This window comes from Arabidopsis lyrata (genome assembly GCF_000004255.2).
Source record: "Arabidopsis lyrata subsp. lyrata unplaced genomic scaffold ARALYscaffold_2, whole genome shotgun sequence".
NCBI lineage: Eukaryota > Viridiplantae > Streptophyta > Magnoliopsida > Brassicales > Brassicaceae > Arabidopsis > Arabidopsis lyrata.
In genome coordinates, this window is record NW_003302554.1 from 732744 (window position 1) to 757799 (window position 25056).

The 25056-nt window shown below is 37.4% G+C and overlaps 4 protein-coding genes and 1 pseudogene across 4 annotated transcripts; 2 read left to right on the forward strand and 3 right to left on the reverse strand.

Annotated features, from left to right (window-relative positions):
- The first annotated feature begins 2102 nt into the window (after positions 1-2102).
- On the forward strand, positions 2103-7346 carry LOC9324007 (cytochrome P450 86A7). Its single transcript, XM_021010297.1, has 2 exons — positions 2103-2837; positions 6264-7346. The coding sequence occupies exons 1-2, from the start codon at positions 2160-2162 to the stop codon at positions 7233-7235; spliced, it is 1650 nt and encodes a 549-aa protein (XP_020865956.1). The 5' UTR covers positions 2103-2159; the 3' UTR covers positions 7236-7346.
- On the reverse strand, positions 4562-6251 carry LOC110224288 (annotated as a pseudogene).
- A 2248-nt stretch (positions 7347-9594) lies between the features above and the next one.
- LOC9322458 (mitogen-activated protein kinase kinase kinase YODA) lies at positions 9595-14918 on the forward strand. Its single transcript, XM_021035773.1, has 12 exons — positions 9595-9872; positions 10373-11121; positions 11217-11939; positions 12212-12299; positions 12409-12471; positions 12584-12744; positions 12836-12911; positions 13058-13117; positions 13196-13303; positions 13388-13627; positions 13700-13791; positions 13876-14918. The coding sequence occupies exons 2-12, from the start codon at positions 10586-10588 to the stop codon at positions 14378-14380; spliced, it is 2652 nt and encodes an 883-aa protein (XP_020891432.1). The 5' UTR covers positions 9595-9872; positions 10373-10585; the 3' UTR covers positions 14381-14918.
- Positions 14919-15233: 315 nt separating this feature from the next.
- On the reverse strand, positions 15234-19608 carry LOC9322459 (signal peptide peptidase-like 2). Its single transcript, XM_021035774.1, has 14 exons — positions 18989-19608; positions 18456-18614; positions 18246-18357; positions 17990-18109; positions 17722-17873; positions 17089-17268; positions 16918-16952; positions 16683-16839; positions 16543-16596; positions 16367-16459; positions 16085-16227; positions 15923-15993; positions 15758-15841; positions 15234-15659 (listed from the first exon to the last, which is right to left on the reverse strand). The coding sequence occupies exons 1-14, from the start codon at positions 19133-19135 to the stop codon at positions 15544-15546; spliced, it is 1623 nt and encodes a 540-aa protein (XP_020891433.1). The 5' UTR covers positions 19136-19608; the 3' UTR covers positions 15234-15543.
- Positions 19609-19896: 288 nt separating this feature from the next.
- Positions 19897-23181, reverse strand: LOC9324008 (UDP-N-acetylmuramoyl-L-alanyl-D-glutamate--2,6-diaminopimelate ligase). The gene is made up of 6 exons (XM_002887899.2): positions 21283-23181; positions 21053-21169; positions 20787-20962; positions 20497-20642; positions 20179-20365; positions 19897-20056 (listed from the first exon to the last, which is right to left on the reverse strand). The coding sequence occupies exons 1-5, from the start codon at positions 23141-23143 to the stop codon at positions 20347-20349; spliced, it is 2319 nt and encodes a 772-aa protein (XP_002887945.2). The 5' UTR covers positions 23144-23181; the 3' UTR covers positions 19897-20056; positions 20179-20346.
- Between the last annotated feature and the right edge of the window lie 1875 nt (positions 23182-25056).

The window sequence follows — 25056 nt, forward strand, 5'->3', positions numbered from 1 at the left end:
TAAACGGTGGTGTGCAAACGGTAGTGTACGTCAAAAATATAAGAAGTAATGTATGATACTGATTTTAGAAGGTGATATACAAAGTATGATAGTGTACAAGGTGGTGTACAGATAACAATTTATAATAGTGTATAACTACATAATACGATGGTGTACGAAGATGTTGTAAAGTATGGTGTACACAATATTAATAGTGTACATGAAATGATGTGATAGTGGGTCGCACCATACACCACCTTTTGTACCGTCTACGACATCGTCACCTTCACATATTTTGTACAAACATCAGTGTACGAGAAGATGTACACCAGTAAATTGAAATAATAGTTTATACATTCCCTATAAGTGTACACCAAGTTTTGTACATTTTATCTACCAATCTCGTATGTTGTCATTTAAAAGTTGTGTACACCATTCTATCCACCAATCTCGTACATCATAATGGTTTACTTCATTATGTACACCATCAAAAGTAATTTAATTATGTACACCATCATGTACACTATCATATTGAATATAATATTTGGTTTATACAATCACCATGTTTGTACAAATATTCTGAACAATTATTACTTCAATTTATAAGTAGGAGACAAGTCGGTGTACTTGATGATTTATGAAATATCGGTGTACAAGTGTTAGTGTACTAAACGGTTTTTGAAGTGTTTGTGTATGAGAATAGTGCCATGAAAATATAAAAATCAAGGTGATTAAAAAAAATATCTTTAGAAATAATTATTCAAGACAAAAAAAACAAATAGATAAAGAATAAAATAACAAAATAAAAATGGTCCCTCATATTCTTTTTCTTCTCTCTCAAGATAAGGGATATTTTAGTATTTGATGTGTATTTTGTCTTTTAGTCTATTAGACAAAAGCTCTATCTCACAAAAAAGTAAGAAAGTGTCTATTTCTCTAATTTTTAAAAAAACTACCTACTTTGCAAATTACTTTTTAAAAAGTATCTACTTTTCTAAACAGTCCTTATTGTGTTCTTGTGGAGGATATATTATAGGTCGACAGAATTTTTTCTAATCACGCGTGGGGATTATATTTTGCCAAAACAAAAGTAGGAATTATATGATTCATGTATCATGTTATTTATTAAGTGGCACTAATGGCATTGGCCCCTAGAGCTGTAAGTTACCATTAATTTATGTTGCCAGATTATAGCTGTCATTAATGTTGCCATATTATGAATATATTTTTGTATCACACAATATCAACACATATATATGGTTATAACAATATCAACTTGTCCCATCAACATATCATTCAAAACATTTTGACATTACAGTATATAATTTATCAATACTGTATATTTTAGGTTAGGACTCTATAGACTTTTACTTAAACAATTTTCGCCTGAATAAAATCATGTGTTTAGTTAGGAAGATGATTACGGAGAAACTCATAAGAAAAAAAATAAATAGTTAGATATTGTAGGTGAATTAATCAGTGTTCTAAAAAGCGGTTTAGGCGGTCGCCTAAGCCCCGATTAGGCGCTAGGCTCTCATGCCACGCCTAGATAACCGCATTGACCGCCTAAAGTTACATAGATTTTGTTTAATGTATTTTTTCAATTTCAATTAAGTTTTATTTATATATCTATAGTTATAAATATTCATATATTGTTTAATATATATATATATATAATAAATGTTTTATCTAGTTTTTGTTTATAATTTCATAATTTTTAGTTTTATATAGATATTTTATATAACTTTTATATATAATATCATATGTATAATGTTTTATGTTAAAAACGTTTAAACCGCCTAAAAATCGCCTAGACCCCGATTAGGCGTTCTAGGCGCTAGGCACTAGGTCACCGCCCGCTTAGCATCTAGCGCTTTAATTTTTTGAACATTGGAATTAATGTATACAATATTAGGCTATGATAAACACAATGACAAACACAACACTCTACACAAACAAATTACACACATGACATGCAAATGCAACTACACGTCCCAAATTTTTTGGTTGGGTAAAATTATCAACAACAAACTTAGTTGCCTTATTAATTGCTCATAGTTTTCTTTTTTCACATTATATTTTAATCTATAAAAAATTAATACGATTATCTTCCATTCCACACACACTTCTTCTTCTCTCTTCTCTCTGCTCTCACTTCCATACCATAATATTAAAAAAATATGGATGGATCAACGGCTGTGATCATCCTTACCCTCATCGTAACCTACCTTATATGGTTCGTTTCTTTACGTCGTTCATATAAAGGTCCACGTGTCTGGCCCTTAGTGGGCAGTCTTCCGGCACTCATCACAAATGCTCACCGCATGCACGACTTCATCGCCGATAACCTCCGCATGTGCGGCGGTACGTACCAAACGTGCATATTCCCGATCCCGTTCTTGGCTAAGAAACAAGGTCACGTGACTGTTACGTGTGACCCGAAGAATCTGGAGCATATTTTGAAGTCCCGGTTCGATAATTACCCGAAGGGTCCTAGCTGGCAATCAGTCTTCCACGATCTATTAGGAGATGGGATCTTTAATTCAGATGGTGACACGTGGCGGTTTCAGCGTAAGACGGCTGCATTGGACTTTACTACACGTACGCTTCGCCAAGCCATGGCTCGTTGGGTTGATCGAGCCATCAAGAACCGTCTCGTGCCGATTCTTGAATCGGCTATGAGTCGAGCTGAGCCGATCGATCTTCAAGATGTTCTTTTACGGCTCACATTCGATAACATTTGCGGCTTAACCTTCGGCAAAGATCCACGAACACTCTCACCGGACTTTCCCGAGAATGGATTCGCGGTGGCTTTTGATGGAGCCACCGAAGCCACACTTCAACGGTTTATCATGCCGGAATTGTTGGTATTTTGAAGAGGATAAAAAAACAGAGTAAGAGATAAGACTCTTCTAAAGAAGAAAAGTAAACGAAAAAACTTTTTATTGAATCTGAAACTTGTTTGTATTACACTCTGTTGTATATGTAAAAAACAAAGACTCGATCTATACTTATATGAAACGAAACATTGTGTTTGTGTAATAATAAAAAGACATGACTCTTTGATCTAAAGACACAACTGTAAAACAAAACAACTTGTGTCTCTTGAACAAATAACTAACTTATGTAAATGTGATATGATACGAGATTTGATTATCCTTCAACACTCCCCCTTAATCATATCTCGGCTTCACTCCAAGCTTCCTTCTAAGATCTTCAAACCTTGTAACACTTAAAACCTTGGTAAGTATATCCGCGAGTTGATCTTCTCCTTTGCAATACTCAAGTTGAATGAGTCCTTTGTGCTCGGCTTCTCTCACGAAATGATACTTGATCTCGATGTGCTTCGTTCTTCTATGTTGTACCGGATTCCTTCCAATTGCTATTGCTGACTTGTTGTCACATAATATGGGAATACCTTCTTCAAACTTTAAACCGAAGTCTTCAAAGAGTCTTTGTAACCATATGGCTTGGTTTGTCGCTGCGCATACGGCGATGTACTCAGCCTCCGCCGTTGATTGAGCCACCGTTTGCTGCTTACAAGATTGCCAACAAAACATAGCCGATCCAAGACTAAATACATAACCTGTGGTGCTTTTCTTGTCTTCCGGAGAACCACCCCAATCGCTGTCCGAGTAGCCAACTAACGTTGGTGTCTCTATTCTTGTAAAGAATACTCCAAAGCTTAATGTTCCCTTGACGTATCTTAACACCCTTTTGGCTTCTTGATAATGCTTTATGCGTGGTGATGACATGTATCTTGATAAATAAGAGCTTGCATACATCACATCAGGTCTTGATGCACACAAATAGAGCAATCCTCCAACAAGGCTCCGGTACTTAGTTGGATCACCAAATTCTTTGTCGTCACCTTCTACTCCTTTTCTTTTTCCTTGTGGTATAAGTGGAGTGTTCACACTCTTGCTTTCTTTCATTCCAAACTTATCAATAAGTTTGTTTGCATATTTTTCTTGTGAAAGAAAAATGCCACGATCATCTTGGTTTACTTCCATTCCAAGAAAGTAATTTAGCAAACCAAGATCCGTCATCTCGAACTCGTCCTTCATGTTCTTCTTGAATGTGTTGATGAGATGAGTGCTGCTTCCAGTGATGATGAGATCATCGACGTATAAGCTAACAATCAACACGTCTACACCTTTCTTCTTGATGTACAAAGCCGCATCATTCATACTTCTTTCAAAACCACTTTGAATGAAATAAGAATCTATTCTTCCATACCATGCTCGTGGGGCTTGTTTAAGACCATATAAAGCTTTGTAAAGCCTTAACACCTTTTCTTCTTTGCCTTTTATCACAAACCCAGGTGGTTGTGTGACATAAACTTCTTCTTCAAGCTCTCCGTTTAGAAACGCTGACTTCACATCCATTTGATACAGTCTCCACTCCATTTGAGCCGCATACGCAAGTAAGGCTCGTATTGTATCATATCTTGAGACAGGGGCGAATGTCTCAAGGTAATTGATACCATATTCTTGAGAAAAACCTCTTGCAACTAGTCTTGAAGAGGATAACAACACTCATTCACTTATATACATGTCGTACGGTCGTAACCGTTCGTAACTTGTGGAAACCGACAACTTAATAACACAACTCATTAACACACACCCGTTAATACACATTCATACATATATTAATATATGTTAAATATGTGACCAAACTCAATTACCACTAACACTCTCCCTTAATTGAGTTTCTGTCTAAACCCAAGTTTGCTTCTTGTTGACTTCTGTTCCTTCTCTTCACAACCTTTTCTTCTTCCTCTTGTTGTTGTCTTTCTCTTTGTTGCACAATATGACACTCTTTTGTCAATTGTATTTGTTTTCTTTTGACATAAGAGCTCTTGGAATTTTTCTTTCCCGCAAATCTTTTCCATGTCACCTTCAAGTTTACCATGCCCTTTTTTACGATTTACTTGAAGTCTCCATGACCTTTCCTCATGTCTTCTCCGGGATCTTTTATCACGGCTGTTCTTGCAACCTTCTTCCACTCCCTTTCTCTTAGGTGACCTTTCTTCTTATTCCCTTTTGGTGTCCTCTTGATCACCAAATTTGTGATCCTTTGATCACCATCACATCTCTGTGACTTCTTGTGCGTGAATCTTCTCCACGTCTTCTTCGATTGTTTCTACAACAACCCAATGCTTCCTTTCACTCTTAGGTAAGCATCTCTCCTTTTTGCTTGGTGTCTTCCTTTGATCACCATCACGTCACGTAGACGCCTTGTACGTGAACATCGTCACGTCTTCTTCGGTGTCTTCTTTTGATCACCATAACGTCTCCATGACGTCTTGTGCGTGAATCTTCTTCACGTCGTCTTCGGTTTACTCTTCAACCGACTTATGCTCCATTTTCCTCCGAGGTAAGCATCCTCTTGTGCTCCATTTTTCTCCGAGGTAAGCATCCTCTTATGGTGTCCTCTTTTGATCACCATCACATCTCGATGACGTCTCATCAGTTCCCTTGAACCTTTTTGCTGAGTAGCCTTGCACTGTTCTCCCAACAGAAGCTTACTCCATGTTGCAGTGTTCTTCACAACTCAACAACACCTTTTGATACTAAGCCTTGCCCTGTTTCTTACAACAGGCGGCTTCCCCGTCTTGTTTCACCAAGACCTCTTTGAACAAAGTTTCAGAATTCTCCTTCCACAACTCCAAATCCACATCCGTTTTCTCCATTGCCTTTAGAGAAGATTTCCTATCTTCTTCATCGCTTTTGGAGCCTTCCTCTTGAAGGTACTTCATGTGAATGTGTTTGTGAAGGCTGATGGTACTCTCTCTTGTTACCACCTCTTCTTGTTCTTCCTTATTACGTCTTCTTCTTTTCTTTTTCTCTTTTTTTTTTTTCTCGGTTTCTAACCGTAAGAAATGTTGGCTCTATCTTTCTCTTCTTCTCGCAACGGAATTCTTCTTATCTTTGTTTTACTTGGACAGGCTCCAAGACCAAATAAGCTCTGATACCATGTTGGTATTTTGAAGAGGATAAAAAAACAGAGTAAGAGATAAGACTCTTCTAAAGAAGAAAAGTAAACGAAAAAACTTTTTATTGAATCTGAAACTTGTTTGTATTACACTCTGTTGTATATGTAAAAAACAAAGACTCGATCTATACTTATATGAAACGAAACATTGTGTTTGTGTAATAATAAAAAGACATGACTCTTTGATCTAAAGACACAACTGTAAAACAAAACAACTTGTGTCTCTTGAACAAATAACTAACTTATGTAAATGTGATATGATACGAGATTTGATTATCCTTCAACAGGAATTTATTTGGAAGATGAGAAAATGGCTACGGCTCGGCTTGGAGGATGATATGAGCCGAAGCATCAGCCACGTGGATAATTACTTATCAGAGATCATTAATACACGTAAGCTCGAATTAGTGAGTCAACAACAAGATGGATCCCGCCACGACGATCTATTGTCACGGTTCATGAAGAAAAAAGAGTCCTACTCGGATAAATATCTTAAATACGTGGCGTTAAATTTCATCCTAGCTGGACGTGACACGTCATCGGTAGCTATGAGTTGGTTCTTCTGGTTGGTCAGTCTTAACCCTCGAGTCGAAGAAAAAATCATAACCGAGATCTGCACCGTTCTGATCAAGACACGTGGCACCAATGTGACGAAGTGGACCGATGAGCCATTAACTTTCGACGAAATTGACCAGTTGGTATACTTGAAAGCGGCATTGTCGGAAACATTGAGGCTATATCCATCGGTGCCGGAAGATTCAAAATTCGTTGTTGCCAACGATGTTTTACCGGACGGAACATTTGTTCCATCCGGATCAAACGTTACATATTCGATATATTCGGTTGGGCGTATGAAATTCATTTGGGGTGAAGATTGTCTCGAGTTTAAACCGGAAAGATGGTTAGAGGAAAACCGGGACGAGATATGTAACCAATACAAATTCGTAGCATTCAATGCCGGTCCACGGATTTGTCTAGGCAAAGACTTAGCTTACTTGCAGATGAAATCAATTACTGCTTCGATTTTGCTCCGGCATCGGCTGACGGTGGCTCCGGGACATCGAGTGGAGCAGAAGATGTCCTTGACGTTGTTCATGAAGTTTGGTCTTAAAATGGATGTGCATAGAAGGGATTTGACGTTGCCGGTGGAGAAAGTGGTGAATGAGATGAGGAATTACGAGAGTTGTGGCAAAAGTGAGATTATTGGGACTAATGATGGTAATTATGGTGAAGTTAAATTGGTCGTCGGTTTGGCATAAGCAATGTGGACGATGGTAATTTAGTAATTGTGTTGTTGTTTATTAGTTTATACTTTATATTGCGAATAAAATGGTCTTATAACCTTTTTTATTTAAAATATTTTTCACCTAGACGTTGCCAATTCAATTAAATTAATGAAATTACACTAAAAATATCAAAACCAAACCCGGATAGAACTTTATGATCTTACTCCCAACACTTAAAAAACAAATGATTTGGGGAAATACTAAATAAATCAAGGGTCACGGTTAGGCGTATGTACTTAAGTCGGAAAATTAAACATTTGTTAATTGCAGAGTCTCTATGAAGCTTTATGTTATAATATATACTTATAATTGTATGGTTTCTGCATACTCAAGAGTTGCATGATTTCACACTTGCTTTGAAAACAAATATACTTCTGCGAGGAAAACATTAGCATAATACATGTGTTCATACTAATATATAAACCACAATAAATGAGTATCGGCCTTGTCATTATCATTATTATTTATCATTGTCAATGTCATTATACTTGTTAATTCTTATAGTATAGTATTAGTTATGTCCCCTGGTTCGAGGTCAAACTGAAAGAAAAGGCAAAGGTCAACGGTGCGAAGCAATGAACCACCGAATTTAAAGGTTCTAATTTAACATGCTCGTCCAAACACGTGAAGATGACATTGACATGCAATGATATACATTCAAACATTACTTAAAACATGATTACGGACCTTAAAACATGATTACGGACCTTCCGCAAACTTTACTTAAAACAGACATAAACTAGATCGATGTCCCAATTCTTTATACATTGATCGTTTTACGAATAGATTATGTAAATTAAATGGCTAAAACATCCAATTTTAATGTCGTCAATGCGTCACAATTCTTATTCAAAATCTTTCAAAATAAGATATTCTATAATCTAGTTATTTTATTTCCTTAATATCAAAATTCTAACGGCCAATGATTTATCATTGATTAAAAAACTATGTGTATTTATTCCATTACGCTTTTTTTAAATTTTTTTTTTTTTTTTGTATGAATGTAAAATTGTAATCGTTAAATTTTTCCTTTACGCAATTATGTCTACGAATACGGAATACGAACTGTAAGCATTTAAAATATAATATTAAATGGATGCGATATAAAAACAAAGTATAATTATAGAATATATGTAACAGTTAAATATTTTATTTAGGTCAGGACCAAATATATTTGAAACTATATTTATTCGAACAGAATCATATCTCCAAAAAAATACTTTGATATTGTGTTCACCTAATATAATCTTCATAAATCTCTTGGGGCATAAACTAATATTTGTATAATACGTGTTTATTATACACGTACCTTATTTTTTAATAAAAATAAATCATGGGATTTTATACATTATGGTCTTTGTGCTTTACACTGATAAAATCATAACAACGCGTCTCACAAAAGCCTAACGTGACATCATTATCTCCTATCGGACCGTTAAGATCGATTAGCTGACGTGTTAGAACACATCATTGTCCTCTTGTCACATACTTTTTTTTTTTTTTTTTTTTAATATAATTTTCACTAGGCACCCAATGATTTGGAAGAATTTTCATATTATAATCTTCCCATATAAATTGGGCAGAATATCATTACAAAAGTACCAAGTCAGCAACTAATTACTTGAGCATAAATAAAAATTTGAATAGTAGTAAGGTTTTTCTTTTGGTTTAGATCAATCAGGAAAAATAGAAACAGAATACTAGTATTCGTTAACTTGTGCTTGTCCCATAAATCAAGATTTTTTTCTCCTCAAGTTTTTCTTCTTGATCAATTATGCAATTAAAAAAAAAAAAGATACTTTTGTTTATGTTCGAATCAATCCAAGTATGGTATTTTTCCACTCAAACACCCAATGAATTGAAAGTATTTCATTTTCTTCCCATATTTAAGAATATTACTATAAAGTACCAAATGCAACAAAATTAGCATAGAATAGATCAAGCAAATAATTCTCAAAATGTTACTAAGCTTTTTTCGTTTTAGATCAACCAGAGACGACAACTAAGAAACAAAAAAATAATAAAAGATTAGCTTAATTAGTCCAGTGATCAAGACTCAAATTTCAAAAGTTTTTTCAATTATGGTAAACAAAATATATATAAACAAATCAGAACAAAATCGGAGCTCTGTCTTTTCATTATTATATTTTTCAAGTTGTGTCTTTTTCAAGAAATAAAATAAAATTAATCAAAAAAATTAATTAAGGGATGATGTTTTTTAATTATCGGTTATAATCCTAAGTAATTTAGTTACTAGTAGTAGAAAGAAGATTAACGCACCAAGAAGAAATCTGAACAAGTGAATGCTTTCTTCAAACGCGCTCTCTCTCTCTCTCTCTCTCTCTCTTTCTCTCTCTCCGGTTCTTATTCTCTCTTTCTATCTCTACCAAATTTCTCAGAACCTCTTCGTCTTCTTCGTTATCTCTTCCTCTGTGTCACTAACTCACTTCACTGTTAGTGAAAGAAGCTCTTAACAAGTCTTTATACTTTACCATATTCACACTTGTAAGCAACGGTTTTAGGGATCTGAAACGCTTTACTGTTTCTGCTTTGGATTCTTCGATTGCTTCTGAGCTTTCGATTTGATTCCATTTCAAGCTGCTGAATCTGGTAATTTTTCCATGAAATTAGGTCTCGATTACTATCAATTTCTCCATGAAATTGCAAAACTTGCTTCGGGTGGTGTTTGTTGTCTGTGTTAATCCTCCCAATTTTGTGTGTGTAGATTTGAGCAATTGGTTCTTTCTACTTAGGGTTTTCGTTTTTTGTTGTTTCTGGAATTTGTATGTGTAGATCTGTTTGTGAGTTGGGAATTTTAAGTTTACTGTTTGGAAATGGATCTTCTGTAGCTTGAGTTGAAAATGAATCACATTGATTTTTGAAACTAGCTCAAACTAATTTGGAGATGATACTCTTTTGATATCATCACTCAAGATGCTCTCTTGGGTGTTCCATCATTTTAGAATTTGCTGGAAAAAAATTGGGCTTTTGTTCTTGTTAGAATTATGGGTTTTGGTGAATTCTCTATCTGTTTGTGTCTTCAATTTTACACGTAATCATAGTTGTTGTATTTTGTAAACCCTAACGCTGGGTTTTGTTGTTGTAATCAGATCTTTCAGCTGCTTCTGTGTATTGTGGTCAAACACCAATGGAATAAAAAAAAATGGTGTTTATATTGGGACTTTTCTTTGTTTGTTGACCTATGTTGGGTCAACCAAGTATGATCTCTCAAGTGGTCAAAAAGATAGTTACTTTGTAGTTGAATAAGATCTTTGAAAGAGTGATAGTGTGAGTGTGCCTCTTGGGTTGTGAGGAAGAAGATCATGCCTTGGTGGAGTAAATCCAAAGATGAAAAAAAGAAAACTAATAAGGAGAGTATCATTGATGCCTTTAACCGGAAATTGGGATTTGCATCTGAGGATAGGTCTAGTGGTCGGTCGAGAAAATCAAGAAGACGACGTGATGAAATTGTGTCAGAAAGAGGAGCTATATCTCGATTACCATCAAGATCTCCCTCTCCTTCTACTCGGGTTTCACGCTGTCAGAGTTTTGCAGAAAGATCTCCTGCTGTACCTCTTCCTCGTCCTATTGTCCGTCCTCCTGTAACCAGTACTGATTCGGGAATGAATGGATCACAGAGACCAGGTTTAGATGCTAATTTGAAGCCATCATGGTTGCCACTTCCAAAGCCCCATGGTGCTCCAAGCATACCTGATAATACCGGTGCTGAGGCTGATTTTGCCACTGCTTCTGTGTCTAGTGGAAGTTCTGTGGGTGACAATCCATCTGATTCTCTTCTCAGTCCATTGGCTTCTGATTGTGAAAATGGGAACCGAACAGCAGTAAACATTTCTTCAAGGTGAGTTTGAATTGTGATTGTTATTGTTGTGTATTGTGCTCTCTCTCTCTTTACTCTCTATTTCTAAACATGTTATATCCTACTCTTATGTATAGGGATCAGCCAATGCATAGTAATAAAAACTCAGCTGAGATGTTCAAGCCAGTCCCAAATAAAAATAGGATTCTATCGGCATCTCCTAGGCGAAGACCTCTGGGAACTCATGTGAAAAATTTACAAATCCCGCAACGAGATTTAGTGCTATGCAGTGCTCCAGATAGTTTGATGTCTAGTCCTTCCAGGAGTCCAATGAGATCCTTTGTTCCAGATCAAGTCTCGAACCATGGGTTGTTGATTAGTAAACCATATTCAGATGTTTCCTTGCTTGGATCTGGACAGTGCTCAAGCCCTGGTTCAGGTTACAACTCAGGTAACAATTCCATTGGTGGAGATATGGCTACCCAGCTGTTTTGGCCTCAGAGCAGGTGTAGCCCTGAATGTTCCCCTGTGCCTAGTCCAAGAATGACAAGCCCTGGTCCTAGCTCTAGAATACAGAGTGGTGCTGTTACACCTCTTCATCCTCGAGCTGGAGGGTCAACTACTGGGTCTCCTACTAGAAGACTTGATGATAACAGACAGCAAAGCCACCGTCTGCCTCTCCCGCCATTATTAATCTCTAATACTTGTCCGTTTTCCCCCACATATTCAGCAGCAACATCTCCGTCTGTCCCCCGAAGTCCAGCAAGGGCAGAGGCTACCGTAAGCCCTGGATCGCGATGGAAAAAAGGGAGATTGCTGGGGATGGGCAGTTTTGGACATGTGTATCTTGGCTTTAACAGGTTCGTAACTAAACAAGTCTGATTTTAGTTCAAAGGATGCTCTCGTTGTCTCGGATTTTATCTTGGCTATGGGAAGAATATCTCTGCCAAAATCTATTTCATACTGGTAGAACTTATTATTCCATATGATGGTTACGTTTCTTGGTGCAAATCTCAATTTTCATGGTTATAATAAACTGATTTGTACTCTTCCCAAAAATATTGAATAGGAGAACTCATATGTTATATTTCTATGTCACCCCGGGTTTGATCGGTTTTGTTTTCTTCCTCAGCGAAAGTGGTGAGATGTGTGCCATGAAAGAGGTTACTCTATGCTCAGATGATCCTAAGTCAAGGGAGAGTGCACAACAATTGGGGCAAGTGAGTTACACATCATCATCTGTCCAGAACAATGGAAACTGCTCTTTGGTGCTTTTAGTCTTTGAATTTTCTAAGCTTTCAGCTTCTTTTCAATGATTGACTCTCACAGGAAATTTCTGTTCTAAGCCGTTTACGACACCAAAATATAGTGCAGTATTATGGCTCTGAAACCGTAAGTTATACAGATATTTCTTGGACATTTCTATTCTCTGATACTATCTACTGTTTCAGCTGAACTGAGTCATGCACATGACTACGTTCTTTACTTTCCCATCCCAATACAGGTAGATGACAAGCTGTACATATATCTGGAGTATGTCTCCGGTGGTTCGATATATAAACTTCTTCAAGAGTATGGACAATTTGGTGAGAATGCCATCCGAAACTACACGCAACAGATTTTATCAGGGCTCGCATATTTGCACGCCAAAAATACTGTTCATAGGTGAGGCAGTTAATTCTATCCATTCTCCTGATTCCTCGTTTTCCTTCATTAGCTGGAGAATCAAATGAATATGGATTTTAATTTTATTCAGGGACATCAAAGGAGCAAATATATTGGTGGATCCCCATGGACGAGTAAAAGTGGCTGATTTTGGGATGGCAAAACATGTATGGATATGTTATCTGCAATCTTTGTTGTGTTTTAGTCCTGTTTGAAATTTTCCTTCAAGCAGAAACGGCTCATCTGAATAAATTATGCTAAGTCTAGCTAGAAATTTTCATAAGTCTAATACAAATTCATGAACAAAATGCAGATTACTGCTCAATCTGGTCCTCTATCATTCAAGGGGAGCCCATATTGGATGGCACCTGAGGTCAGTATGCTGCTACAAACTGTCGGTTTCATGTTGAGAGGCTTAATGCTAATGCTTTATATCTTGCTTGGATTTCAGGTGATAAAGAATTCAAATGGCAGTAACCTTGCGGTTGACATATGGAGTCTTGGATGTACCGTTTTAGAAATGGCTACAACAAAACCTCCATGGAGCCAGTATGAGGGGGTTAGTAAATCATATAAGTACTCTGATAAACATGAGATTTAATGATGCGACTCCTCCATCCTTATGTATTTGAGTTCTTTATAGGTTCCTGCTATGTTCAAGATTGGAAACAGCAAGGAGCTTCCAGATATTCCTGATCATTTATCTGAAGAGGGGAAGGATTTTGTAAGAAAATGTCTACAAAGAAACCCTTCAAATCGTCCTACAGCTGCTCAGCTTTTGGATCACGCTTTTGTAAGAAATGTGATACCGATGGAAAGGCCTATTGTGTGTGGCGAGCCTGCAGAAACGATGAATGTAGCTTCGAGCACCATGAGATCACTGGTATGAATGCTCATATGCCCCAATTCTAAATTCTCTATGCTTCTGATTGCCTGACAAATCTGTTTGTTTCAGGACATTGGACATGCAAGGAGTCTTCCGTGCTTAGACTCGGAAGATGCAACCAATTACCAGCAGAAAGGATTAAAACCTGGCTCGGGATTCAGGTACCCATTAGCCATTCCGTTTCTACCTTCATTTTCCAAGCATCAAAACTTCTTTGTGGCTAAAATTTCCTCTTTTGGTCACAGTATATCCCAATCTCCTAGGAACATGTCATGCCCGATTTCACCAGTCGGTAGTCCAATCTTTCACTCGCATTCACCACATATTAGCGGAAGAAGATCTCCATCCCCAATATCTAGTCCCCATGCTCTCTCCGGTTCATCAACACCTTTAACCGGGTGTGGTGGAGCCATCCCGTTCCATCACCAAAGACAGACTACAGTTAACTTCTTGCATGAAGGCATAGGATCAAGCAGAAGCCCGGGAAGTGGCGGAAATTTCTACACCAACAGTTTCTTTCAGGAGCCTAGTAGGCAGCAAGATCGGTCGCGGAGTAGTCCAAGGACGCCTCCTCATGTATTTTGGGACAACAACGGATCGATCCAGCCAGGCTATAATTGGAACAAGGACAACCAGCCAGTCCTATCTGATCATGTGTCCCAACAGCTCTTAAGTGAGCATCTGAAACTGAAGTCCCTCGACCTGAGACCCGGTTTTTCAACTCCCGGTTCGACAAACAGAGGACCCTAACCCGTTCGAGTCAAATGATTCGACACCAATGACAGAACCATAAAACCCAGTGGAAAAAAACATCAAAACAAATAGCTGCAGAAACTCCTCCAGGATCTCGGAATTGCAACACAGCCTGAAGGGTTCAGGATCTCGAGGTTTAGGATCGGGGTTAGGGTTACTGAGCCGTGTCTCAAAACCCTGAACCATTGGCTAATATCAAGAAATGAGGATTCGTTTTTTTTCGTCTTTGGAAAATCTGAAGAGCTCTTTATCTCGTCTCTCTCTGTTTCTCTTGAGGATATACGGGAGTGAGATAGAGAGATCAACAAAAATTGATTTTGTGTATAGGAACTTGTGGTGGTAGAACAGATCATCACCTAATTTGTCTATTTACCTCTTTCTTCTGTCTCTTTGTTTGGTCTGATTCGTTGCTGATGAAGGAGAAAAAAAAAGAGGGCAAAGCTTAAATCTTTTGAAACCTAAACTCTTTGATGTAATCTATCTTTATTATAAGAGAATCTCAAATTAGATTATAAACCCACTCTCTTATTTGATTGATGCTCGTTTCTAGTCATCAACTGCAATAAAAAATTGTCTTGTAATGGTCTTTGGTCCCAAAGTTCAAACTTGGAATCAATATGACAATATCTTTCTAGGGGTTTGATGTTCTGCTATGGACTTGGTCTCGTATATTGTGTTCTCGTGTCTTACAAAATTGCGAGTAATGAACACACCCCTACCATTCAAATTCTGCTGTAATAAAATCTAGGGTAATATACACTATGCAAGTCTAACAATTTTTTTTATCCCGTCGAGTCCAAATTGATCACCTATAATTTACCATTGGTAACATTTAACAATGAACCAAACATGAATAAGAAAATATATATTATTATTTAAATTACAAAATCGTCCACACAATTATGAGAGCTTAGAAAGTTGTCTACGTTTATACACATTTAACACTTTCTTACAAAAGAAACAAATTATATATAGACAGAGAACGATCATGGATTCTTCTTCAATAATGATGGTGTAAGTAAGTAACATAAACAACATAAGATTAAAAAGGAATTTGAAGAGAAAATTAATCTTACAGCTTACGTTACATCGGTTGCAACCCCAAAGGCCTTTTTTTTCTCTGTAAATATCTCAGTGTTCCATTTTTTGGTCAGGTCGTCTCATTTCTCAGAACACGGTTCAAGCCGGACATGGTGAGGACAAGCCCTTTCTGGTTCTCCTTTTGTCCATAGAATCCAAAGATCGCCTCGTTTTCGAGCCAGCGTTACCATTGTTCCTGCAGTTCCATCCCAAGATTTCTCTCAATACTCATTTTATGGAGAGGGCGAAAGAGAGAGGAGAGAGAGAGAGATGAGAAGAGATTTTCCAGCTTACCAAGAGTGAAAGGGACAATGTAGAGCAATGCTGGTTGGCCGTGTCCATCCATTAGGTTTAAAGCCACGTAAGTAATTAAAAGACCTGCAATTTTCAAATGGGTTTGTCAATGATGGAGAAATAGAAGATTCTTGGGATTACGCGGATTTGTGTGTGATATTTTACCTAATCCGTAGGCAACCATTGCCCATATAAAATAGCCGGTTCTAAGAGTCTTGTTAGCTAACCAGTCATATCTGCAAGAACAAATGTCGGAAAAGCTTACTACTTGATGAAAGGAAACTATAGATGATGATTTAAGAGAGAGATAGAGTATGGCTGTTGAACCTGAGAGCAAATGCGATTAGCAAACCGGGCAAAAGAATATCACCAAATCCAATAATGCTGTAGCCTCCCCACGGATCAAACATGCGCGGAATCTTCAGTAGCATCGGGATGCCATCTTCTCCACTCTTATCACCACGAGCTACCTGCAAAGAACAAAGAAGCAACATTGCATTTTCTTGAGCATATGAGAGATGGGATAAAGATTTCTCAAGGAGATTTGAGTTTGGGCATTGTTAGATCCTTTATGCAAAATGATGGATGGCTGATTGGTTGGTTACTTACAACAATCATTACGCTTTCGTGGAACAACTTCTTCGAGACAAACACCCAGAAGATATCGTACAAGAAGGCACAGCTGAGAAGAACTGTACCGACCTGTTACAAGTGATATGTGGCTTTATAATCTTTCAAAAACTTTTTGAAACTATACCATGAAGTATAAATGTGTAAGAAAATACCTTAAGATTTGGAACATGAACAATCTGTAGTACAGTGATGATCAATGCGATACCCTAGTCAATAGAACAACAATATCAAATACCATCTAAGTAATTGGAATGTAGTTGTAAATGAAATTGTATGGGGCTGCAATCCTTACAAGAACATCTTGGCCAATCCAAGCAAAGGAGTGAACTCGGTAAACAGCCCAGAGAACAGCAAAGACAATGCAGAAAGGAGAAACTGCAAGAGTCAGGTAAGAGATAGGTCCAAGGAAAGGGACTTTTACATAAGCATCTGCAGCACGTTGGAACCATCTGCAAAAAGAACAGTCCATGACATCCTCCAAGATAAACATTAAATGAAATAGATGTTAAAAGGAAACATGCTTTTACCTTGATAGTAACGCGACGAGGCAAGTTTGCAAACCCTGAAGATAAAGAAGTTATTACACCATCTAAGACTATAACAAGTTTCAATTCAACTGAAGTATGCATTGTATAATGATCATTAGTCGAACGATACTCGTACTGAGAAGAAGAAAAGAACTGAAAAGAAGTTGGTACCTCAACACCACCAATGCAGAAAACAACCACAAGAAGCTCCACAAACCAATAAGACATAAGCTTGTAAAGAATCACCAGGAATCCCGAAGCAAGAACTACGAAAAAAATAGCTGAAATAGTATTGATCTCTACAACACCACTACCCCCATCATTTGTGTTAGGGATTTCATCTATTGCATCCTACATTTGTGCAGAAACAATAATGTTAGAAGTAAGAATGCTTAGGTACGAATAATAACAGTGATGATAAAACGATTTAACAAAAGCAACAAATAAACAAAACCATGTGAGTCTGTTGTCAGAAGTAGACAAATGCCTCAAGGAGGGGCCCAACTCATTAAGAAAAGCCATCCGTTACCTATCCATTTCTTGGATGTTCATCTTGACACAACCTTTCCATAATTGGGAAAGTAACATGGTAAAGAAATGCCTAAGCGTTGTTTAATATACTATAATTGACTTTTCTTCCTCGGCCTAACCAAGTTACCAACTACTCTGTCCCTTTTGGCATCATTGGAAATGCACAAGAAGGGCAAGGGACTTACTTATTGGCAGTTTACGTTATCCTTACCCATCCAACTAAATCTTCCTAGCCTAATATTATTATTCCCAAATAAATAGAAAATGTCGGACCTTCAGTAGCTTATCATGTTCAATAGCTGCCTCTCGGGCACTCCATGCAGACCAATAAGATGCACACAAAATGGTACCAATAGCCATTAACCACAAAAAGACTTCAGCTACGTCAACAGCTGGTCGTCTTGGGGAGTAAAGCTGAGCCGACACTGTCAAGTACAGAAGATTGTTGAGTTAACCGATACATATTGTGCTTAAATGACAACTTCGGAAGCATATTGTGCTTGAAACAGAAAAGCTAAACAGATAAATAATTAGAGCGTACCTTTTGAACTGTTGGCTAGCATCTTTTGCAAGGATGCACCAGCATCTTGAGGGAGCATGACGGCAGGAATCTGTATATCTAAATCCGTTTCATCCGGTTCACAAACCATTTTGTAAAGTTCTGTCAGAGACAAACAAACATATAAACCATTAAATTCTACAAACAATATTGTCTCTGACTGTGATAGTAAGCATACCCAGATAACATCAAAGCAATAAAACAATTTCAACAGTCACATCGAAACAAAACAAATTACCTTTCTGATTATTGATGATGAGCAGAGCAGAGGAACCAGCAGCTTCTGCATTATTCGCCTTTGCTGTGAACCGACAGTTGCCACGTTCCACAATAACAACCTCTCCAGAAAGCTAACAAAGATTGAACACATTTAAGTTGTACGCATTCACGTTCAACATCACAACTAGTTTACAATGCATTGATTATAACGTCATAGGTCATAAAAAACCTTGTTCTTGAGCGGTGTACAAGAATCACGAGGATTAGCAAAAACAAGGTGAGTCTGGTTTGCGTTCTTCTCCTTGGAAACTATCCGCCTCCCAAATCTAGCCCCAACCCCCACAAACTCCTCATTCTCAACACCATCAATCCACGTTTGAACTTTCACCTAAAGAATGAACCAGGTTACAACAGAATCACACACTTAAAACTTTAACCAGATCTCAATCCAATTTATTGAACACTTCTCAGATTTAAACATGAACGAAGCTTTAACTCAGAATTAGACTTAAACTAAGAGTTTAAGCTTTGACACAGAATTGACGAATCCATAACTTAGATCAACTACATAAGCTAATCAGTAAGCTTAACCTCCAAAATTACTAAACTAATCACGAAATTTCAATATCATATAAAATTAGAACGTTTTTTTTTTTGGGAACTACTTGTTGAACTTCGTAAAGAAGCCAGAAAGAGGGAATAACAACAAAATTCGTGAAGAAGAAGCTGAATTCGAAGTAAGAAACGAGAGATTCTAAGTACCAAAACGAAGTCATTCTCGCAACCTGGTTTCTTCGGAGCTAGATTGTCTTGATGAACAATATCACCGGCGGTGACTGTAGAACGGAGAGATAAGAGTAAAATCGAAGATGATAGAAGAAGAATCCGGAGAAATCGAAGCGAATCCATGGAAATGCTCCAAGGATTCTCTCTTCTTCGCTATAATCACACAGAAACAATGAAGAGAAGCGAGAGAGAGAGAGAGAAGAGTGAAACACGGAATAGAATTAAAAATAATTAAATAAATAAAAACAAGAAATTGGGAGATATTCTTAGAAAATTTATTGGGAATATTTTAATTCTATCTGATATCATTTGTTGGATCTGTGGAAAGTGACGTAAGCGAGAAGGAAGTAAAGTGCAGGAACATTGAAAACGACGACGTTAGGTCGAGCTATTGGACCGGTTTTTGGCGTTTCCTCTGATTGAACCGGTTTAGCTAAACTGGTTCTATCACAATCTTGTCGAAATTTGTATTAAACAAAACGATTCATGAATTGACGTTTGTTGCGACATTTAGGACAATTTCCTCGGACATACCATGTTTTTTTTTTCTCTAAGCAAATTATTATTTATTTGGTTTTATATTTGATTAGATTGGTTTTGGAGTGGTCCCAAAAATACGAATGGATATTGGGAATCTTTTAATTTATAACCAGAAAATAAAATTCAAAGTATGCTTAATAGTTTCAAAAGACTATATTCCCTCCCTGGCATCATTGCCAAACATTCGTAATTTATGTTTTCGTCACAATATATCACAAGGCCTAACTTTCTCAATTTTTCATATTAAGAAATTATTTACCAAATTGAAAAACCGTAATTTCCCCGTATTCTTTTTTGTTTGAATTCACTTTTTTCAATTATGTTCGGTGTCAATTTTGGAGATATGGAGGAATATAATTATTTTTAAACCGGAATTAAACACCTGCTATCGCTAAATCAAAACATACAGTCATACACTGATACACAAACACAATCACTTACATTTTTGGGTTTTAACGCTTACAAAATTTGTAAGCATCTTCTTCCACCTTTAGAATCTTTCTCCTGCAGTAAGAATGACAAAGAAAAAACCTCTCATAAGTCTGAATCAAGTTTAGTCGAATCTTACATTTCGATAGCTTGGGTTTCCTAACTTTAAGGTAATGGTGACTCCCAAGGTTAAATACCTCCAAGTGGTGTAATCTCTTTTCCTTGAGCATGTTTTTATGTCACTTGTGTAGAATTCATTACCTCTGTGCAAATCGATCTTCGCAAGAGCATTGGACCATGGTGGAAGAAAATCTGGTTTCATGGACTAAGCTAACTTCTCTTCTAATGACTTCACCACGGAGATATTAATGACTCTCTGGTAATCTGCAGAAGCACAGTAATACAAGGAAGAACAGATTAGTGATTGGGAAGCATCTTGAGAAGTTTCAGCAACTCTTCACAGATTAGAAACTTGGGTTATCGTTTGTTGTTTTAGCTGTTACGGTTCTACTTACCGCCATGGGAACTCGCTTGTGTCTATTCCAGCTTGGTGAAGCTCATCAACGTATTGTAATGCTTCCCGGCATTCCTCTCTGTCATCATAGAACTCTTTCTTTTCACCTTCAAGCTGATACGCTTCATGGCCTTTTCCAGCTACAACCTGCAAAAATCAGTGTCAAGCAAAGCTATTTACCCGAAAACACCAATTGACTATACTTTGATTGCTCGAAAAGGTAAATCCAGCAACTTCAATACCACACTCGGGAAATTACTGTATAGAGTGTGGGTTTATTTGAATACTTACAACCATATCACCTTCTTCACCCATAGCAACAGCACAACGCACAGCTACACGTCTAATATCATGAAGAAAGAGTCTATGACCATTTGCCAAAGGCGGATAGTAATCGTGTTCGCCATGTTTCAAATACTCTTGCATCGTCCATCCAATCCCAGCCAACATGTCATCCAAGATGTCCACTAAAACCACATTGGAAAATTAACTGTTAATATACCTCCACAAATACTCAAGGGAGATAGACTCAATCTCTAATTCTTAGAGTTACTTACATGGATCTTCATTCCTCGGATTATCAGATGTCAACATTGTCACATCGCTCTTTTCAGTAGCAATTTTTGTCATAAGCGGTCTTTTCCCTCTTTCATTCTCACCCTCACAACCAATAACTTCAATACATAAACAAAACCAACTAAAATAATCAGATGACCACACATATAAAGACTATATAGGAACGGCCGAACAGGCAAAGAGTATTTATTGGATGAAAAAAATTCTATACCGGTAATGATTCTTCTCGGTTTAAGCTCTCGAATTGAATCTAGCAGCCTTGACAAGCCATCAGGTGTGTTTGCATGATCCACAATAACACCAAAAGCTTGTTCCTCATCAATCAACTCACACCTTCCCGGGACTGCATCGACTTCCTCAACACCTCTAACAATATCCTCAAGAGGAGCTCCAACCGCAATCCCAACAGCCACAGCAGCAAGAATATTATAAATGTTATGCCTTCCTAACAAACCTGAAGAGATCTCCAATATACCTTGAGGGGTATTAACCAAAACCTGTGTCTCAAACAAGGAAAGCTCAAACATTAATGGGTGAACATCGGCTTTGGTGTTTTCCATGGCAAATGTCACAACAGGAACATTAGGATTCCCTTGCTGGACGAAGAATGTTGCGTTTGGATCATCTATGTTAACCACTTTCCTATGCCTTCCCGGATCAACCATTCTTGCAAACAACTTGGCTTCAGCATCTCTATACTCTTCATCGGTACCACGAAAATCTGTATTTTCTCTAGTCAAATTTGTGAAAACTGCAATGTCGAAATCCACTTCATCACATTTCCCTAAAGCAAGTTCTTGAGGAGAAGCTTCCATAACCAAAGCTTCAGTTCCATTATGCAACATCTTAGCCATCAAACTCTGAACCAAAACAGCATCAGGATTCGTTGTAGCATTAGGCGTATCCAATTTGTTATCGCCATGAATATAACAAGAAACTGTGCTAAACATTCCTGTTCGCACGCCCATCGCTTCGTAGAGGCTCTTAATCAAATACGTAGTAGTCGTTTTCCCATCTGTACCAGTAACTCCGATCACCGACATGTTCTTCGACGGATGCCTATAAAACGAAGAGGCTAAAGCTGCTAAAACCGCATTAGTGTCTTCAACAATGACAAGTGCTTTGCAACCTAAAGTATCTTCAATATCAATCTCTTTGCTAGCTACAACCGCCACTGCTCCTCTCTTATCTGCTTCACTCAAGAAACTTTCACTTCCTACACAACACACGAAGAGATCTCCGGCACTCACACCTCGTGAATCGTGCTGAATCCCGGTGATCTCGACATCTAAATCCCCGTAAACTGAGATTGGTACCACTTTACTCTCATCTAAAAGCTCAGCTAAGCTCATTTTGAATTTAGGTTCCACAATTCTCACTTTAGATTCACCAAAATCATCCAAATCGAATTCAAATTGATGATCAGACCCAATCTCCTTCTTCTTGTTGATCCTGGTGTTACCTTCCTCATCAACCCAATCTTCTTCATCAGAAATCTCGGTTAATCCAGTTAATTTATCAATTTCATCCAAATCAACAACTTCTTCTTCATCAAGCTCATCAACAACGTCAGTAACATCACCTTCTTCCTCATCTCCCTCCTCCCCAATCTTCTTAAGCGACGCCGTTTTCGGAGGATTAGGTTTGAGCAATCCTTGCTTCACGAACTCACTACGTTTCATGGAGATTGCTCTATCGATATCTGAAAACAAATCGCCACCAGATTCTTCATCATCTCGTCCCGTCTCTGCCGCGTCTTCCACATCGGCGATAGCGGAGAGATAAGTGTTCCGATTCTTCTCGAAATCTTCTTCCTCTAGTTTCCGTGCACGAGCAGCTTGACGCTGTATCTGCTGAAACTTCGATACTCCGTGCATTGAATCCTCCGGTGCTTCAGGTGGATCGTCATCTGCAGGGTTCGGGTACGAATTCCGGCGAGCAGGTCCCGCCGCAACCGTGAGATTACGGGAATTTCGAGAGAATGGTAAGAGAACAGGTTTGTAGGAGAACGAAGAGGTGGTTCCAGTTAGAGAGAGAAAGACTGGGTTAGGAGAGAGAAAAGTGAACGCCATTGGAGAGAGAGACTGAAGAAAGCAAGCAGTGAAAGGTTTTTCCAGGGGATAAGAGTTGGTTTTGGGTTACAAAACGGTGCGTTTAAAGAAATCAAAAACGCCAAAAACAGTGCGTTTCAAGTGTGTAGAAAAAAAAAGGTAGAAAATTACAACGGCTATAACATAATTACAATTTATCTAAAGAAAAATTTTAAAATATTATCTTTTCAATCTTTAACACCATTCATTATCGCTGCGAAACTTCCTGATAAAAATATCAAAACACTATTCGAATTTGGTTGCACAACGCATACAACGCCGATACAACGCATAGTAAAATGATGGGCTTGTAAGGCAGTATAATGGCCCATAATATTAGCCCACTATCTGTATTATTTTTACAGAAAATATTTGAGAACTATTTTGTTTGAAGAGAAGACAAAAAGTTGCTTAATGATTGCTATGTTGTTGGGAAAAGGTATTTTTATACTCTTACAATTCGCTAAGTGCATTTTTCTACTTATACAAACATGCGGTGTTAATTCATACCCAAACGCATAAAAATTTCAAATTTCATACCCAAACTTCTTATTTTGTTGTAGAGAACCAAACATATGTTTTATTTGAATTATTTATAGAGAAATTAAAAAAAAAGATTAATGGCTCTTGGATTTCTGACATAAGAGGTTGATTTAATTCCTTGATTTTTAAAAAAGCTAATGTTTTCATCTATCGTTGACCGAGGTTTAGATTCCGAATAGAGTATGGATGTAAAACAGTAAAAGAGACGGAATTGTATCCAAAATTTCATGAAATTTGATATTATTTTATCCATTATGCATCCAATTATGTCCCGCCATGTACATGTTCATTTAGAGCCTAAGTCATATCAAGTTTTTTTGCACTAAAGTCTATAGTTTAGTAGTGTAATGTAGTTTTGTATGTCTTTCTCTTATTTTGAGAGCCGTATCTTGGTCGTTGATAAAAACCACATGGCCACTTTAATTTGTAACGTGGACCGACCACCGCCATGTACAGTTGAGTTGGTTTAATACACACTTTGTGGTTCCTTCGTCTTGGGCCTCACTTCCTACACTTCCTCAGCCCATTTTCATAACACGTGACCTACACATGCTATAATGTAATTACTGTTTCCTTTGTACAATGTGTCAAAAATACAACGAAATTACTAATTAATGAGTACTATATGTTATAAATAAATATAGATATATGTGTATCATTTATATTTGAGAACTAGGTGTTCCAAGCAACTTCAACCATATAATTTTTCTAGTTTGGCAAAAGCTTTAAGAACACAAAGATCAACAAAGAATAACTCTCTTTATTAATCACTTAGGAAAATAACTCAAAACCTAAGCACTCAATCTCTATTCTCAAAACTCATAAGTTATGCTACACCTTAGCATCTTCTTATATAGAGAAGAGTTTTCCAATTCTCAAAAGTAAAACTTACATATTTAGATAACTCCTAAATAGTACTTTTCCTAATCTCTCTCAAAGATAACTTATTGTTCAAGTAACTTCAAGCTTAGGCCAACATTCTCCCCCTTAAGCTTGAAGTTATCTTCTCTCACATCTTGAACTCCAATGAGATCTCTCATCTCTTTAAACTTGATCCTTCCAAGTGCTTTTGTCAAGATATCCGCCTTTTGTTCTTCACCGGGAACATGCTCTACTTCTACTTGTTCATTCTCGACGCATTCACGTATGAAATGATATCTTCTATGTATATGTTTACTACGTCCATGAAACACCGGGTTCTTAGTTAGTGCAATCGCAGATTTATTGTCAATCCGTATTGTCACCTTTTCACAGCCTTTTCCGATGATCTCACTTAGAAGTTCTTGAAGCCAAATTGATTGTTTAGCCGCCTCCGTAGCAGCCATGAATTCGGCTTCACAAGAAGATAATGC

What these genes read in the sequence shown, in the direction of transcription:
- LOC9322458 (XM_021035773.1), top strand. Translation starts at nt 10,586, where the DNA reads ATGCCTTGGTGGAGTAAATCCAAAGATGAAAAAAAGAAAACTAATAAG. An exon ending in GTGTATCTTGGCTTTAACAG is followed by an intron (nt 11,940 to 12,211) that starts GTTCGTAACTAA and finishes TTTCTTCCTCAG; the next exon opens with CGAAAGTGGTGAGATGTGTG. An exon ending in CGAGCACCATGAGATCACTG is followed by an intron (nt 13,628 to 13,699) that starts GTATGAATGCTC and finishes TGTTTGTTTCAG; the next exon opens with GACATTGGACATGCAAGGAG.
- LOC9324008 (XM_002887899.2), bottom strand. Translation starts at nt 23,143, where the DNA reads ATGGCGTTCACTTTTCTCTCTCCTAACCCAGTCTTTCTCTCTCTAACT. An exon ending in ACCGAGAAGAATCATTACCG is followed by an intron (nt 21,170 to 21,282) that starts GTATAGAATTTT and finishes TATGTATTGAAG; the next exon opens with TTATTGGTTGTGAGGGTGAG. An exon ending in GTGAAGAAGGTGATATGGTT is followed by an intron (nt 20,643 to 20,786) that starts GTAAGTATTCAA and finishes TGATTTTTGCAG; the next exon opens with GTTGTAGCTGGAAAAGGCCA.
- LOC9324007 (XM_021010297.1), top strand. Translation starts at nt 2,160, where the DNA reads ATGGATGGATCAACGGCTGTGATCATCCTTACCCTCATCGTAACCTAC. An exon ending in TTCAACGGTTTATCATGCCG is followed by an intron (nt 2,838 to 6,263) that starts GAATTGTTGGTA and finishes ATCCTTCAACAG; the next exon opens with GAATTTATTTGGAAGATGAG.
- LOC9322459 (XM_021035774.1), bottom strand. Translation starts at nt 19,135, where the DNA reads ATGGATTCGCTTCGATTTCTCCGGATTCTTCTTCTATCATCTTCGATT. An exon ending in GTACACCGCTCAAGAACAAG is followed by an intron (nt 18,358 to 18,455) that starts GTTTTTTATGAC and finishes AATCTTTGTTAG; the next exon opens with CTTTCTGGAGAGGTTGTTAT. An exon ending in CTCGTCGCGTTACTATCAAG is followed by an intron (nt 16,840 to 16,917) that starts GTAAAAGCATGT and finishes TTCTTTTTGCAG; the next exon opens with ATGGTTCCAACGTGCTGCAG.